This window comes from Protopterus annectens, chromosome 11.part0, assembly GCF_019279795.1.
Source record: "Protopterus annectens isolate FY-2018-M chromosome 11.part0, PAN1.0, whole genome shotgun sequence".
Lineage (NCBI taxonomy): Eukaryota > Metazoa > Chordata > Ceratodontiformes > Protopteridae > Protopterus > Protopterus annectens.
Window position 1 is genome coordinate 1,262,731,887 of NC_056745.1, and position 18,371 is coordinate 1,262,750,257.

General features: G+C 35.0%; 1 protein-coding gene across 1 annotated transcript in view; it reads right to left on the reverse strand.

Moving 5' to 3' along the window:
* LOC122815816 overlaps nucleotides 1-18,371 on the reverse strand; it is a 152,856-nt gene that overhangs the window by 76,775 nt on the left and 57,710 nt on the right. Inside the window, exon 2 of the mRNA XM_044088618.1 lies at nucleotides 15,816-16,199. Coding sequence (XP_043944553.1) covers nucleotides 15,816-16,199 — 384 coding nt within the window. The remainder of the gene's footprint in view (nucleotides 1-15,815; nucleotides 16,200-18,371) is intronic.

The window sequence follows — 18,371 nt, forward strand, 5'->3', positions numbered from 1 at the left end:
GATATCAACTCTCTAAACCATATTCGGTTTCCCAAGACCTCCTCAAGTGGTTACAGATAATACTAGAGTCATGTGGTGCATCAACATGCAAGGGAGAACCAGGCTGTAGCCCCTCTGCAAATTAGCCATGTTTGCTTGGGACATAGCTTCACAAAACAATCTCACTCAGCAGGCATTCTACATTTTGTCAGAACAAAAGTGTGTGGCAGGACCAGGGAACACCCTCACAAATGATAACTAGATCAGGGGGTCTTCCAAGATTTGATCCATTTGTGAGGAGTGGTAAACATATTTGCCTCCTCTCTGAACAATCAACAGGCAAGGTTCTATTCCAAGCCTCCAAGTAAGAAGGCCTGAAAGACAGATGCCCGTTCTTTTCCTTTGTCAGGAATGTTCCTGTATCCTTTTCCACCCTTTCCATTAATATCCAGGGTACTTATGAAGATTCAGAAGGAATCATTGTGGTAACTCCCTTCCAAACCAGACAACCATTGTTCTTCTTTCTTTTGGAAATGACCAGGGGCAATAACCACAAGCTTCCTCACAGACTGGATCTACTCACATAAGAACAGAGGTGTTTGATACACCCTGACATCAATCATATTCAATTGACTGCTTGTATTATGGGGTCTTAAATTCCATTTAGATACCTGTTTAATGAGGATGTGCAGCAGATACTGATAACGGCAACAAGCCTGAAACTAGAAAATCATATATTAGCAAATGGAAAAAAATTTCCAATTGGTGCCAGTAGCATAATCAGCACCCATTCAGAGCTAGTAGTTCTCTGGTTTTATAATATTTGTACATGATTTGAGTTGTATATCTATAGCCTTTCTTATTCCTATTTTCAGGTTCATTTATTGGCCATTTCAGCATGCTTGCTCAAGATCCTCCTCTTTCAATGCTGTCTCATGTCAAAATGTTCTTGAAAGGGGTTTGAATAAGAGGTCCCCAATAAAACCGGGGGCCCTTCTTTAGGATCTTAAATTTGTGAGAGAAAAGGTAACACTTGCTCCATGTGAACCAGTAAATCTAACTCACTTGAAGTTCTTGACATAGATAACAGTTTTACTGATTGCTCTGAAAGAAGAGTACCTGAGTTGCAAGCTCTTATGGTGACTCAACATTATCTCATTTTCCATAGGCACATGGTTTCTTTGTGAGCTAATCCTTCTTTTATTCCTAAAGTGGTATCTGAGTTTAATTTAATCCAATCTATCCATCTACCCATTTTTTTTCCCGAACCTAAAAATGAGGATGAAAAGATACTCCATACCTTGGATGTCCATAGACAGCTAGGGTACTATCTGGACAGAATGAAATCTTTCAGATCTTTGGTTCAGATCTTTTGATCAATTGTTCATTTCTTGCGAAGGTAAGAAGAAGGAATAGCTTGTGTCAAAACAGACTATTTCCAAATGGTTGTCTGTTATACTCACCACAACAAAAATAGTCCAGGAAGGTTAAAGTGACACTCTTCCAGAACTGTGGCTTAATGTACGGCTTTTTGGAAAGGGCTAGATTCTAGAAGTATTCTGGAAGCTGATACTTGTTCCTCTGTACATAGTTTTACAAAGCTCTATATGCTTGATTCTTTTGCTATGTCCAGATTAAGCTTTGCCAGGACTACTCTCAATGAACTCCTAGACTATTCTCCTTCCACTTCCTATATGTAATTAGCTAAGGTGCTCTACCCATATAGCTAAGGTTACTGCAGCACTGATCATTATGATCATTATGATGAACACAGTACGGTTGTGTAAGTTGAACTTAACCATAACAGTAGGTGTTCAAATGATCACTTCTTCAGTAGCCACTCCCTCCCTTCATCGTCCTTGTTATTTTTTTTTTTTTGGTGTGTTTTTATGTCTGGGTATGGACATTTATTTTTTGTTTTCCTAACATTGTCCTTTCAGGGCTCAGCCTCCCTCTCTCTGTTGGCAGGAAAGCTCTGAAGGGCTTTCCACCTAAACTTGTTTTTAAGTTAGCTCTACTTGAGCATCCTGACAGTTTGGGTGAGTGGAAGGTGCCCTAAAACTTTGGGAGCTGGCTGGCTATTACATCCTTATCAGGATAAAATGCATATAGCTAAGCCTATTGCACCTGTGATCATTTGAACATCTAATGTCATGGTAAGTTCAGTTTAACACAACTGTATTTTTCACAGCTAAGCCAATCAGCAACTGGCAAGCCTGATTTTTCCCTAGCGAATCAGAGGATCTACACAAATGCCAGTCAGATTCAATCCAACAAAGTCTTGTTAAATGCTATTGTCTGTAATATGTTTTACAGTATAAAGCAATGGCTTTACACAAGTAATGGTGGACATATTGAGCATAAAAATCAGATGGTTTGAACAGTTCCCTATAAGGATTTTATTAGAAAATGGAGGAAAACTATCTTTGGGTGACAGTCTAAAAAAACATATAATTAAATGAAAGATGAATAGGAGTAAGGAGGAATAAGCAATGTAAAAAAATCTCAGTTTGTTTTATTAGCTTTAGCTTTATAGTTTACAATGAATACCATGAATTAAGAGTAGAAGTTGCATCTGACTGATTAAAATAGAGCACTTCTTCAGTAAATAAGTTGGTGTTTGGAGGCTAAAGGTATATAAAACTGGTAAAAAAGCAGCTACAGTAGGAGTGTATGTAATTTTAGCTGCTTTGCTTTTCTGAAAAGGTATGGTCTTAATGCATATGAACAACAAGCTGAGAATACTTTCCCTATAAATTTTACTAGGCAAGCATAACACTTTTTAGTATTGTAGGCAAATGACCATATTTGTTTAAGTGAATATCTGAAAAAATAATATACTGAAAAAATGGGATATTGTTGCAATGTCAGAAAACATTAAAGAAAAAGACTCAAATATAATTTAAAGGATTAAATAATTAATTTGGAATTTGGCAAACAATTGTTTTAGCACCAATGCCAATCTTCTTCCTTTTCAGTTTATTATTTGGTGAAGACATTGTAAATAATTATATAAAATAGACTAACACGTTCATAAGTGAAAGCAACTCTAGACCACAATAATTTTTAGCACTTTCATTCTTTTAATGATATAACTTCCTCAGAAAAAAACTCTTCTGTACCCACATATATTTTAAATACTATCAATTAAATGTCACATGATACTAAAGACCCAATCAGACTAATTCCTCTATTACTAATAATAATGTGTAATTACTTAATATAATTAACAGTTACGTTACAATAAAAAATAACAACACTTACAAAGTTTAAATTTCTAAAATGACACACTAAAAATCAATTAATTAAATAACTGAATATAAAGTTCTATATAGTATAACCTTTGTGATATTAAAAACATTGTATGCTGATGCTTTCATTTAACCTGGGTTCCATATCAACTAATAATCTAATCTCTGTCTTCTTTGCAGTCTAACTTTGTTTTGTAATCACCTTCTAAATAATTCATGGTAACAAAATCTAATATAAAAAATGAAATTTTCTAAAATCTTTATAATTTGAGGCATGTTTTGCTAAGGAATTGCTAAAAATCCTTCTTTTTAATGGATATAATGTGCTCATACATTCTTTTAGATAATCTTCTTAATGTCTTCCCTACATATAATGATTTACATGTTTCGCACGTTGCTATATAAACTATCCCCTTAGAATTGCAATCAAATCTATTTTTAGCCCATATAAACTGTTTCATGCTTTCTATGGATACACGAGACATGTTGTTAACAAATCAACAATACTTAACAAATGTTACATTTGCCAGTCCCACCTGTGGACAAATTATGTTGTTTTTTTACTCTTTTCTAATAATATCTTGATGTTGTGTTCTTTTTTATAAGTAAAATATGGCCTTTCACCTATTACCTTAGCTATATCTATGTTAATAAGAATGATTTTCCAATTATTTCAATGATTTCTTTAATGGCTAGCATATTAGCAGAGGTGAGTAAATAAAAATATTTTCTGAACCTTTCTTATCCACCTAAAAAAACTCTTATCAGAATATTCCCCACGTCCACTGTTCAAGTTTGGACTAAAAATATCCCATCTTTTTAATACCATCTCTTTTAATATTTTCCCTAAGAAATCATTTTTATAACCTCTTTCAAGGAGCATATTTTTAAGAATAGCAGCATCTGAAAAGAATTTTTCATTTAAACTTGTGAGTCTACTTAACCTAATAAATTATCCCTTTACCACATTTCTTTTCATGTGTAATGGGTGTTGACTTCTCCAGTGTAAATAATTGTTCACAAATGTTTCTTTCCCATAAATCTTGCTATGAAATTTCTTATCTTTTTTGTTACTAAAGATGGTAAAATCTAAAAAAAATATTATCTCACCTATGTTGCCTAGTGTAAATTATAAGAATTTAGTACTGGTGTTTAAATCCTTAAAAAAAGTCATCAATTCATCTATTGAACCATTCCAGAAGAAAACAAGATCATCCATGAATTGTTTATTATTTTAAAAAATTGATGATTCTTAACATGTTCTTTCTCCCACCAAACCATCACTAGGTTTGCGAACACTAGTGCTACTCTAGCACCCATCACCAGCCCTTTCTTTTGCCTCAAAATCTTGTTATGAAATGTGAAAACGTTGTTTTCTAAAAGAATCTCTAACAGGAAACAAATTGTATTAAGAAATCTATTGTCAAATGTAGTAAACTCATTTAAATAATTTCTAATAAATTCAATACCTTGTTCTTGACAAATGCTTGTATATAATGAAACTGCATCTAGAGTAACTAATAAGCTTTCGTTTTTTTGTATGTAACACCATTTAATAGTTTTACCAAGAACAAAGAATCTCTTATATAGAATTCAATTCTTTGAACAATAGGATTTAATATTTTGTCTAAATAAACAGGAATTGTTTCTGTTTTATTAAAATCAGGTGCTACTACTGGCTTAAAAGGTGGTTTAGTCTTATTCTTATGAATTTGAGGTATCCCAAACAACCTTGCCATTTTTGGGTGGTCATCTCCTAAGAATTCTTACAATTTTATTTATTTATTTATTATTTATTTACATTTGTTTACCGGGAAATTCAGACTGGACACAGATCCATTTTCAGTGGAGGCCCGGGGAGAAAAGCTGCACAATACAATACAGTACATGAGAAAAGAGAAAAAAATAGAGCATACTTATAACAAACATACACAATATGTTAGAGATAAACAATTCTTATAGTAGACAATAATTGAGGTACATAATAAACTTAAAACAGTATTTGTATTATTTTTACAGTTATAAGTTTTGTCAAGTAAATATCAAAGGGTTCACAAGCTTTCATGGGAACTGTTTATACTTAGCTGTACACAGAAACATTCTCTTGGTTTGGGTTAGGCTGGTGAGTGGCATGAACATAGCCAGTCACTTAAATAGTGGGTTTTCAGGAGTTTTTTGAAATGAATAAAGGAGGTGGTAGAAGTTATTTGGCTTGGTAGTGTGTTCCAGGTTTTAGCAATGGTGCTGGCAAAGAGGGATTTACCGGCATCATTTCTATGTTGGATGACAATTATGAGGTTCTGGTTATTAGATCTTAAGGCTCTAGAGGGAATGTGGGGATCAATTAGATGCTGAAGTACTGGGGTTTTCTCAGGAAGGTAGTACAATTTGTGTGCTATAGAGAGTTGATTGAGGAGAAGTATATGAGGCAACTCAAGCCAGTTGAGCTGCTTAAGGGATAGACAGTGGTGGGACCTATACAAGGCTTCAGTAGCAAACATAGCAATCTTGTTGTAGCAAGATTCCATTTTATTTAGATCAGTTTGGTGGAGATTAGTCAAGATGGAAGAGGCAAAGAGGTGGGTGGATAGAAGATGAGTCCTTGTGATGGTTGCTTTGGTGTGTTTAGTCATAAATTGTTTGTTCCTGTAAAGGAGTCCAAGTTTTTCATTAACTTTCTTGATGGTTTGTGCTATGTGGATGTTGAACCTCAGGTTATTGTCTGTTTCTACACCTAGCAGTTTAGTGTGTGTGGTTGGACTAATCTGAATGTTTTCTTTAGAGTAGATGGTGAAATAACTATTTAGAGGAGGAGATCTGTCTAGGCTAAAAATAATTATTTTTTTTTAGGATTAAGAAGAAGTTTTCATGTTAGTGAACCAAGTTTTGGCTAGGGTGAAGTTATTTTAGGTTAGGGTTTGTAGTTCACTTAGGGTGGAGGCAGCACATAAAAGTGTGGTGTCATCTGCATATTGTACTACTGAGGCAGTGGGTGAGGATGAAGAGATCTTGTTAGTAAAGAAAACAGCAAAGGGCCCAGGATGGATCCTTGAGGGAGTCCTATGGTAATTGGTAACAGGGGTGACAGTTGTGCCTGCCATAGGACTGCTTGCTGATGGCCAGATAAGTAGTTGTTGAACCATGATATAGAAGGGGACTTATATTTAGGGTAGATAGAGTATAAAGAAGCATACTGTGATTTACCATGTCAAAGGCTTTTGATAAGTCTAAGAATATGAAAGAAACAAATAGACCCTTGTTTCTATGGTGGTTAACTATATTGGTGAATGATAGTAACGTTGTGGTGGTGCTATGGGAAGGTCTAAAGCCATGCTGAGATATGGAGAGTAGGTTGTTATTTTGGAGGTACTGCATTAGTTGATTATGAACCACTCTTTCTAATATTTTGGATAAAGGTGACAGGATTGCTATTGGGTGATAGTTGGTGAGCTCTAAGTGCAGTGGAATAATATGTGATGTTTTCCATGGGAACTTTGCATTCTAATAGAGCTCTATTTATGAGAATAGAGGCAGGATAGGCTATAGCTTCAGCTGGTATTTGAAGGAAGTCTGCTGGTAGCATATCAGCTGCTAGAGTGGTTGGTTTAAGTTTCCTAAGGAGTTTAGAAATTGCCTTGGTGGACACGGAGTGAAGGTGAAAACCGGGGGTATTGTTTTGTATTTTTGGGATGGGTTGGTGTAGTTATTGGTGTGGGGCTGCTAATTCTATTTTGGGCATTGGCAAGGGTCTGGACTGTTTTGATAAAGCATTTGCTAAATTCAATGGGAATGTTTTCATGGTTATTTGGTAGCACAGGGATTGGAGTAGTGGACTTTCCTGGGTGTAGTGTACCATTTATTGTGGACCAGAATTTTTGGGGGTTGTGAGCATATTTTTCTTGCATATTTTTATAGTAGCTAGATTTGTCTAGTTTGATTTGTTTTTTGGCTTTGTTACGGAGTTCTAGATAGTTTTGTCTCAAAGTAGTGGTTTTGTTTTTTTTTATACTGAATCCAGGCCTTGTCCCTTTCTTTCATAATAGTTTTACTATCCTTTCTTAGCCATCAGGCATAGTGAGTTTTTATTCTAATGGTTCTGGGGGGTGCATGATGATTTAAAATTTTTATTAAGGTTGTGTTAAAGTATTCGACATCTTTGTCTAGAGATAATTGTTTTAGGGGAGTCCAGTTTCAGCTTTTTAGTGCATTGGTGAAGTCAGTAGCTATAAAGGTCTTTTTGTTTCTAACTACTCTGAGGATAGGTTGACTGATAATTTGGGATCTGTTCCTAATTAGGTAGGTTGGATGATGGTCACTTAGGGTATCTAGAAGACAGCCAGATTGCTGTGAAGAGTGGGGTCAGATAACAGGATCCAGTCTACGATGTCCTGACATTTGGATGTTTTGTCAATTCTAGTGGGAGTGGTTATAGTTTGGGTAAACCTGTGGAGGTTAATAAAGGCAGAGGGATTATGACTGGAGCAGTTAAGTCAGTCAATATTGAAGTCCCTTAATAGTATGGTTTCATGTGGTAGGGAGCTGGAGATCCAATTAACCAGGCTTTCCATTACAGTTATGTTATTGTCTGGTGGGATATAGCCACCTGCAATAATTATGTGTTTGCTGGAATTTATTTTTAATTTGGCAATAAGTAGTTCTCATCTTTGACTTATTGGGTATTGTAATCAAGTTGTTCTATGACGAGATGATTTTGGAATAATATTACAATGCCACCGCCCTTTTTCTCTAACCTGTCACTTTGGATAATATTATAACCAGGGGCAGTAATCTAATTATTATGGTGTTGTGGTTTGAGCCATGTTTCAGTTAACACAGTGATATTTGGTTTGTATAGAGCTAGTAGGGCATGAAGGTCCTGAATTTTGTTAAGTATGCTTCTTGCATTAATGTTTAAGAAGAGGAGAGCTGAGGCAGGTCTGTGGTATAGGGGATGTAGCTGATATGAGTTTGATATATCCCTGACTAAATAAGTCAAAAAGAAACACATCAATTTCCATGAACTTCTTTTTAACTTAAGTTACAGTAACTTCTGTGTAACAGTCTATAACATTAACTAAGTCTAACATAGCTCCAATATAACTATTGTTATCAATAATAACTAACCCATTGCCTTTGTCAGCTTTCATCACATGAATACTGTTATTAGAAGACAATTCTTTTTGATGTTAAACTTTAAAAATGCAAAAAAAGTATCCTGCTGCCCAAAGGTCCAGACTAAGAAACAGTAAAGAATCCAAGGTAAAAATACAAGGCAGGGCCACCAGGCTCAAAAATTCAGTTAGATTTATTGTGTAGTCAATGGATAAGCGCTTTCACATGTAGAACATGCTTCATCAGATCTCAAGAAACAAACATTCAACTTAATTTAAACATATTTAAAATAGTACTAACCAATCCAGTTACAGTAGAAAAAATCAATTAATTAATTAACCCATTCAGCAGTAAAGCACATGCTGAGTAAAAATAAAATGCATTCCATGTCAAACAAAAAACGATAAAAAACAATGAAAAAGTTATATAAATAAAAAACAACATTGGCAAACACATAAACCATGAGTAGATGAATGAAAAAATATGTATATGCATATATATATATATATATATATATATATATATTCATATAAAAATATAAAATAAAACATGACAAATATACATCAGATAAATAAGCACATGAAGTAAAATAAAATAAAAACAACATCCTATTCTGTGATGTTATTTAATTCTACCTTACTCTACTTCATCCCATCTTAATCTATTTTATTTTATTTTATTTTAATGGGCGTGCTTCCAGGACCAGTTTAAGGCTTACATGATTATTAAGCCCTGCAAAAACATGAGCACTCACTCTAAAAATCCACTTTACTTCTACCAACCCTAATTGATTATTCAAGTTGCCCCCTCTCATATTAATAGGCACTAATTGTAGAATTCTAAAGCTAAACATATGACCATTGAAATTAGCCATATGTTTGGCTAGTGCATTTTGCTGATTTAGATTTCTAATATCATACAAGTGATTATAGATCCTGTCTCTCAGCCTTCGTGTAGTCTTGCCTACATAAAAACAAGTACAACAATTACAGGATGCAAGGTATACTAAATTGACACTATTGCAAGTGGCAGTAAATCTAGGGGCAAACCTATAGTTTAAAACAGGATGATCAAAATTCTGTATAATAGTTATAGCACTACACATCCTGCAGTGCTTACGTGGAAAGGTCCCAGGGCTCAAACTCCTATTTAAATGAAAATGACTATTGGGACACCCCACTACATCCTTGCATAAAATGCGTTTCAAGTTGTTACTATTTCTATAAGTGAAACGTGGAGAGCTCCCCACCATCCTTGCAGTGGCTGGATCCAACAAGAGAGCATGCCAGTTATGCTTCACTACTTCTACTACATGACCGATATCCCCTGTGTAGGTGGTAACAAAGTGAAGCTTATTGCTACTGCCATAAAAAGTCATGTTTCTTGTTGAGGAGACACTCATACCCATTACCTCTTCTCTAACATTTACCAAAATAGACTTCTTATAGCCTCTCTCCAGAAATAACCTATCTAATTCATCAGGTAATCTGGATCCCTACAAATTCTCTTCAGTCTATGGTATTGACTTTTAACTATGTTGGAAAAGATCATCCTAGTATGCATTCTATTAAAATGCAATAAAGCATTCGTCCAACAGGGTTTCCGATATAATCTGGTACTCAATAATCCAGCAGAATCTTGATGAATGGTAATATCAAGAAAGTCTACAAAAACACAAGAAGAGGTCATACTAAACTCCAAAAAATGAGTTGTAGAATTTAAATAAGCAACAAAATCATTTAAACTTGCTTCATCAACTTTCCATAAAAATAGAATATCATCGACAAAACATCGATAGAGGGAAATATTCAAAAACCCAGGATGATCAAACAGAAAAGCCTTCTTCCAATGGTACATAGCAAGGTTAGCATAAGAGCTCACACAAGGGGTGCCCATTGCAACACCCCAATGCTGTAAATACAATTGCCCATTAAAAATAAAAATGTTATTAGTCAACACCATGTCCAGAAGTGTAGTAATAAGCATAGTCTCTTCATTAGACATACAGTCACAGCCAGTAAGAACCTCTCTAACGGCTTCAAGACCAAAATCATTAGGGATGGAGGTAAATAGGTTCTTAACATCCAATGTAACCAGAATACATTTCGGACATATAGGACCACAATTATAGGTCTCAATATCATCCAAAAGTCGAAGGGTATCTTTTAGTATAGTAGGAATCATTTTAACTAATGGACCCAACTTGTGTTCAACATAGACCGACATGGTCACCCAACCACCGCCAGATACAATAGGTCTCATTGGGGGAGATATCAAAGGCTTGTGTATGTTAGGCAAGCCTTTTATTAAAGGAACCAAAGGATGCTCAACACATAAATAGGAATAGAGCTCAAAATCAATCTGCCTACACAGTAAAAGATCATATAGATTATCCCAGATTCCTCTAATGATTTTATCCAAAAACGGGGTATCAATCATTTGATAAGTATGAAAATCCTGTAGCATGGTTGACATAGCACTAATATAACTAGAAGAGTCTAAAAGGATGGTACCCCCTTATCAGTGGGTCTAATGGTTAAAGCAGCATTTGCTTGCAAAGAAAGAAGCGCTTTATGTTCATCATTAGACATATTAAAATAAGTGTTTTTATGTCGATCCACACAGGAAAACAATTCATAAAAATCATATTCACATAGTTTAAGAAAACAGTCGACATGTGTTGGAATAATAGGACAAAAAACACTCTTCCTTTTTAACCTAGAACCATTTTCAGTATTGAAATAACCTTCATTAGAATGCATTAATTTTAAAGCTGTATTCCTACCAAAACGTCTAAGATCTAAAAGTAGATCTGTTAGGTTAGTACCTGCTGAGGGAATATAGGAAACACCCTTATTCAACAGGGTGCATTCTGCTGAAGTAAGACTATAATTAGATAAATTAAAAACTAGTCCATTTACTTTCTAGTCCATCGATCCATGCTGTTGTCATCTCCAGAAAACTTTCTCTTCCATCGTCCCCAGCTGGGTCTTCTCGTCGGTGACCTTGCCCTGGTTTTTGTGGGTAGAGGTAAAAATTATCCAAATTGAGCGGAGCCATAGTTTTTGATTTCGCTCCCATATCCACACTCATAGTAGCACGGCGGCCCAATTGATTGGGTGGGGGTGTTTGTCCAGACGTTAAAAGGGATGACAATCCCATACAGCTGACAGAGGCAGCAGAAGTTGAAGTTGTATCAGCCATAATGCCTTCAGTCAAGCCATCCCCATCACCAAGAGCCCCTGGCACTGTAGAGCTGCTAAAGGGAGCTGTTACAACAGCCAAAGCAGCACTAGCTGCATGAGTGGAGTGTACAGATCTGATATCATTGCCGCTATAGTTAACATCAGATCTGGGCCATACAAAAACATTCCCAGCTGAAAAATCCCAGAAATCCCGTAGGATTTATTGTTGTTTAGTATGTTGCAGACTATGTCTCTGATGTTAAACTTTCTGTACCTCTGTCTATGAATAACCTATACCTAAGATCTTTTTCACACATCATGGAACACTGTACAGTATTATGTAACACCGGATTATAAATACTTCTATTAATTACAACTGTGTTATCTGATTTACATTCAGGAATATCATGAAATACACATTTTAAATTTAATTTATGCACATACAGTGTAAAATCAACCATAACTTTTGTAACATTTGCTTTGTGTGAAGGGATGAATGAAAAAAACATTTTTAATACTGAAATATGTTCTTCTTTTAAAATTAGTAAGACTGAACACATTTAATGTCTCTTATTTCCTTATCCTCTCCCATTCCCAGAGTGTTTTACTTGTTGTTGAGTCCATTAATTTATCAGGCTGCCCAAGAGAAACGGGTCTGGTGACAAAAGAGGTGGTTTCTTCACTTCATCAGCAAACACTTGTGCATATGATACTGTAAACTCTCTGTCCGAATGCATGTTATTATTAATGTTTGATGCTTTGTTGTTAACCATTTCTTTGTTATTATTGTTTGAATTTATTTCTTTACGACAAGTAACTTGATGGTTCGTTAAATTATGTTTTAATGGGTAAGCAGTTCCACTATGATACACTTCTGAATCGCGTACCAATACTTTCTCATTTCTGTGGTAATAGTGAAAATGGGCCTACTCATCTTACAAGCAATGCCTTCATATAATGTTTCACAACTACTAAAATAAACATTTTTTTAACTTTCCATCTAAAAGTCCAATTTCTGATTTTAACTCATTAATTTTTAACTTATAATCATCTATCAAAAGCTTCATGACAGTAACCTCTGTATTGTTAAATAACTTCACTAAGTCTTTGAAGAGTTTATCTTCTTTTTGTACTCCATTTGGGAACTTGAACAGCCTTAATCCAAACTGTATCAATTCTAAATTGATGCAATGCTGTAAATACATCACTTCATATTGTAATGTCTTTAACTTAAGTGTCTTCTTTTTGATGTCATAAATAGCTTTTTTTGCATTGAACACACAAATTGTATTGTCTGTGCTTTTATACACATTATTGATCTCATGAGTCTTATCTTCATTATGATATGAATGAAATGGATTTGTCTCCACTCAAATCCATTTCTCCAATGAACAATCTGCTTCTAAGGAACCCTGCATCAAGGTTTGCTCTTCTCCTAAATCCACAAGCGACAAATTCAATGGCTTCTGGGTGAACCCAGTGTTGGAAGCTCAAATGGCAATTTTTCTGCTGTCATTATCATGCCTGACATATTCAGTTGTAACCATCTGAGTTTGTTCAAGTAAACCAAGGGCTTCCATTACTACAAAAGATGGAGTTTGTGTCAAACTCACCAGGTCAAAAGGGACAGAATGAATCTTTGACCATTGCCTCCACACCACAATAATAACACAACTCAAAACCAAGCAAATTTGTGGAAACAAACAAATGAGATAAAGAAAACTAACACATTCACAAGTGAAAGCAACTCTAGGCCACAATAATTTTTAGCGCTTTTGTTCTTTTAATCATAGAACTTCATCAGAAAAATACCTCCTGTACCCATATACATTTTAAATACAATCAGTTAAATGTCACATGGTACTAAAGACCCAACCAGACCGATTCCTCTCTTACTTACAATGATGTGTCATTAATTAACATAATTAACAGTTACTTTACAATAAAAATAACAACACATACTAAGCTTAACATTCCAAAATGTCACACTAAAAATCAATTAATTAATTAATAAAACATAAACATCTATGTATCATAATAATCTTTGTGCCATTAAAAAAAAAAACATTTTATAAATAAGGGTTGATTGCATTTAAAATTAATGTGGGTATGGACTTTTTTTATGAAGTTCTATTATTAAAAGAACAAAAGTGCTAAAACTTATTGTGGCCTAGAGTTGATTTCACTTCAGAACGTGTTAGTTTATTTTATCGCATTCGTTCATTTCTGCAGTTTTTTTGTTTTGAATTAAAATAGTTGCATTTAAATGCTATATCTGCATTTATGCAACATCATTCCTCAATGACCTGTTCATATTTAAATATGATTTCATTTATTCATGCTGCATATTACCCTACTACTTAATAATTATCTATGAGGAGGTCAGATCCAGAATTAGAGGGGCTGTGGCCAACTGGCACAGTGTGTCAGGGATAGTATGTGACAGAAGAATGGCAAAGAAGCTGAAAAGTAAGGTGCACAAAACAGTGGTGTGACCAGTACTACTGTATGGTACAGAAACCTGAGCAGTAAAGGCGGAGCAGCTGAGGAAGCTAATGGTGATGGAGATGCAGTGGCACACTATGGGACAGATGATGAAACAAGGACATCAGAGCAGAAGCCAAAGGAATGGGGGGACATGCAGACAACTCTGCACAGAAGGCAAATGCTGCTGAGGTAACTACATGAATTCTTGTTATTTATATTTTGCTTATATAACAAACCATATGGTTACATTTACAAATGCTGCTGAGGTAACTACATGAATTCTTGTTATTTATATTTTGCTTATATAACAAACCATATGGCTACATTTACAAATGCTGCTGAGGTAACTACATGAATTCTTGTTATTTATATTTTGCTTATATAAAAAACCATATGGCTACATTTACAAATGCTGCACATCAGCCAAATTCAGAAAAAGTAGCATGGCAGGATTTTGTACGAAGTCATAACAAAGGGATGTATTACGGTGAGGGAAATGCTCAATTCATTTTAAAGGACAAAATCAGCGGACAACTTGTGACACCAAAAAGGTTTATTTTTAAAGGGGAAGGGCAGCCGCATGTGTCTCACCACTGTACCGATCTAACTTATATCAAAAACTCCATGGTCATGCTTAAGCCATGACTAAAAACTGAAGCTCATTTATTTGACCACTTACTTAAGTTTCGACACTTGCAAGTTGAGCACTTATGGTTTGGAAACATTTAAGATTACAATAGAAATTATAATGTTTATCATAACTCTGTATACTGCAGTGTAATGTTTTACAAAGTGACCTTTAATAAAATCATACTCTGATATAACTGGAAGCTTCTGAAGTAGTGGTAAGTTAACATTTTCAGTTACCATGTTGATGCAGGTCCATGCATAAATGAGCATTATCTTTTTGCGCAAGTTACTAATCACTATGTATGACATATGTATATTTAGTCATTATGTATGACATATGTATATTTATGCATAACATCCATCTGAACACATCATTAATATTTTACATGTGGAGCTTTAGAGGTTATTAACATTTTAGTGACACAGATACAGTTCACTGAAACTTGGTCTCTACTGTTTAGAGAAAGAGAAATACTTCAGCCATGGCCAGACTTTCTAAATGTGTTCCTTTCTCCATGATGTGCAGATATTAGAGCTATTTATTTTTAATGTTATATCTGGTATTTAGCACAGAAGATTAAGTCTATGAATTGTTAATGAGTTGCTTATTGTAGTCCTGGGTTTAATTTCTCTTAGCCGTGTGAATCTGAGAAAGTTATTTAACCAAACAGTGCTTTGAGACAATTGGGAAACTGGACCAGGCTCCTCATTTGTCTCCTGTCCCACATGCCTTGTTAACTGCATAGGAACCTATCATGTAGTGCCTGTGAAAAAGATGAAAACACAGAGGTCTTTTCCACCTGAGAAAAATGGGATGAAAATTTGTAGTGAGACTCAGATACAATATGGCTTAATTCTGTAATTGGTGCATTTTGCTGTCTTCTAGAAAAATTACTCATTGAATCAGAATTTAATAAACTGCCCATGTACATATGCATAGCTGCAAATTACTTAATTATTATCATATTTACATAATCACTTATTTGATGTCTTCTTGGCATAAAATGCACATTGCTATAAATATATTTCTTCAATGTGGATTGACATCAGGAACATACTTTTCATAAATTAAAAAAAAGATTTTTAAATAAAACAAAACATTTTAAAGACTCATGCATAGAACTATAAAGAAAACCATTCTTATCATGTAGAAGAATAACATCTTCCCTACCTTGAGGATACTGAAGGACCTTCAGGGTTATCCTTCCTGTAGTTATTGTTCCTGCTTCCAGTCTGACTTTATAATTTCCAGCATCATTTAAGCTTATGTTGTGAAGCAGAAGGGAGCCGTTTTCTTTAATAATATCTGCTCTATCTTTGTAGGATGTGATGAACAGCTTAACTATTTCACATCCAGATTCATTAAACTTAGACCATGCCAAACAGTTTATAAATTTGCAGGAACCTATTTCATTTTCAGAAAAGTCCCAGTAAATTCCAAACACTGTTGAACTTCGTGGAAAATGGTAGGAAATATTCAGCAGGACTGACTGACTTTCTTGTCCATATATTGTCTCACTCTGGATCTTTAATTCAGTGTCTGATCTCTCGCCACCTGAAAGAAAAAAAATCAGCATTTTAAACAACATTTCATAAACATTATTAAATTTATGAGGAACTTATTAGATAAAGTGAAAACACTTCAAAATCAAATGTATTTTGAAGTTGTACTAAAAAGGTTGTATCCTTGGTTGACAGACTGCTACACATCATCTTTAATTTCATTACTAAATATCCACCAAAGAAAGCTGTAGGCTGAAAAAGTCAGTATTTTCAAAGTAGTCACTTAGCAGTATAGGTTCAAGAAAATAACACCACCACAGTGGCATAAAATGAACTTATTTCTACTTATTGACATATCTTACTATCTGCCTTGTTTTTTACATGAGGTATGGCTTTTGCAGAGTTATTTCTTCATGGCATCTGTTGGCATATACCCCATGCAAACACACTGTTACGCTGTCATCTTCAGATCTTCTTGTAGTGCTGGGTATAATAACCTGTAATGTGTACCAGTCTAAGCACACAATAATTATATATAATTTATAGTGGACATGCTATGTAAAGTTATATTAAATGTGTTATTATTTTCATATGGGCTATAATATTAGTCTTTTGGAAATGGATTTTTAATTTTTCCTTAACTGCAATTACAAATCAGGCTGACACACAATAATTGTACAATGTGCTCAAGGCATCCTTGTACAGTTCTGATACTTAAGGAGCATATAAACAAAGCAGTCTACAAGCAGACAGAATGTCTGTGCTAATAAAATTCTTGAAGGACTAAATATACAATAATGGTATTGATAGCTCAACAATGCATTATGCAGTAGAAAAACTAAAAAAAAAAGTTTCAATGAAAGCTTTTTCAGCAAAACTCATTGCAAATCTCTTTCTGTGTCTGTGAGGGGGTGCTAGGAAAACACTGCACTCCTGAGCTTAATTAGGCAAGTTCCCATATTGCAGAACAGTAGAGAAAGAGAAATCTCCACTATTGGCAAAAGTGCTTTCAGTGAAACATTTTGGCTGAAATGGCACTCACTGAAATTACCACTGAGCCACCAATATGCTCCTAATATATGCAGTGAACATTTTCCCGGGGATTCAATAAATTCCATGTAGGCTTTGTGCAAAACTTACATGGAGTTTACATGTTTGCATGATCAGCAGCAGCGCTAATTGCATATGCATGCCACATATTGCACTTACAAGGATACAAGTGAGGTGTTGCTGGCCAGGAAACCATGTAGAGAAGCACAAACACATTCAGACATGCAGACAAGTTTACTTAGGAGCAAACTTGTTCTGTGAGGTTGCGGGGACAGCCACAGAGACTACCAGGATTTAATTTAAGGCACAATGAATACTGTACTAACACATTATTGGAAAGTGTACTCACTGCAAAGTACAGTACAAACATGTTTTTGCCATATTGAAATAAAGGTTTGATGGTGATCATTAAGGGTACATAGACTGCCTTATAAATACATTAGTCTGGGGAAGTGTGTTTATTGAAAAGAGACACAGACGTGAATGGTAGGAATGAAGAAAGGGGAAGAGGACAAGTGAAACATGGTCATGTACACTAGATAAGGGCATGTCAAGGAGCATACACCCCAAAGACAAGACAACTGTAGCATGAACAGTAACCATATGTACATAATACAGTACATACTGCTGATTACACCTCCTGTGTGGATATGTTCATATCATCACACAGTTATTGTATATTATGTGACTGTCACACTAGGTCACATGTCAATGGAGATGATTGGTTCTGATATAAGCACTGTGACAGCATCATTGGAGAGGACATTTATCAAGGATGGTATATACAATAAGGGGTATGTGCATATTGTGATGATGTGCAAAATGAGTTGCTTGAATATGAATGTAATATCAGCATAGGTCTCAACCAAGTGGGACACATAGCAACAGGCTCATGGACAACAGTTGACAGTAGCATGCACAGTCATGGACAATATCGGACTAATACCACCATTATCTGGGTCATTGCCATGAAATATGTGATTTTCAATTATTTAGATGTTCTGCATGAACACACTTGTACCACTGTGATGATTTGTCTGTACTCTAAAAGGGGATCCAAGCACACCTTCCTCAAAAATGACCATGTTTGGGAGGTGTTGAGATGGATGCTGTTACACCTGTAGTTTACATTATGAGCAATCCTGGCTAGTTGAAATGTTTGCATGATACATTT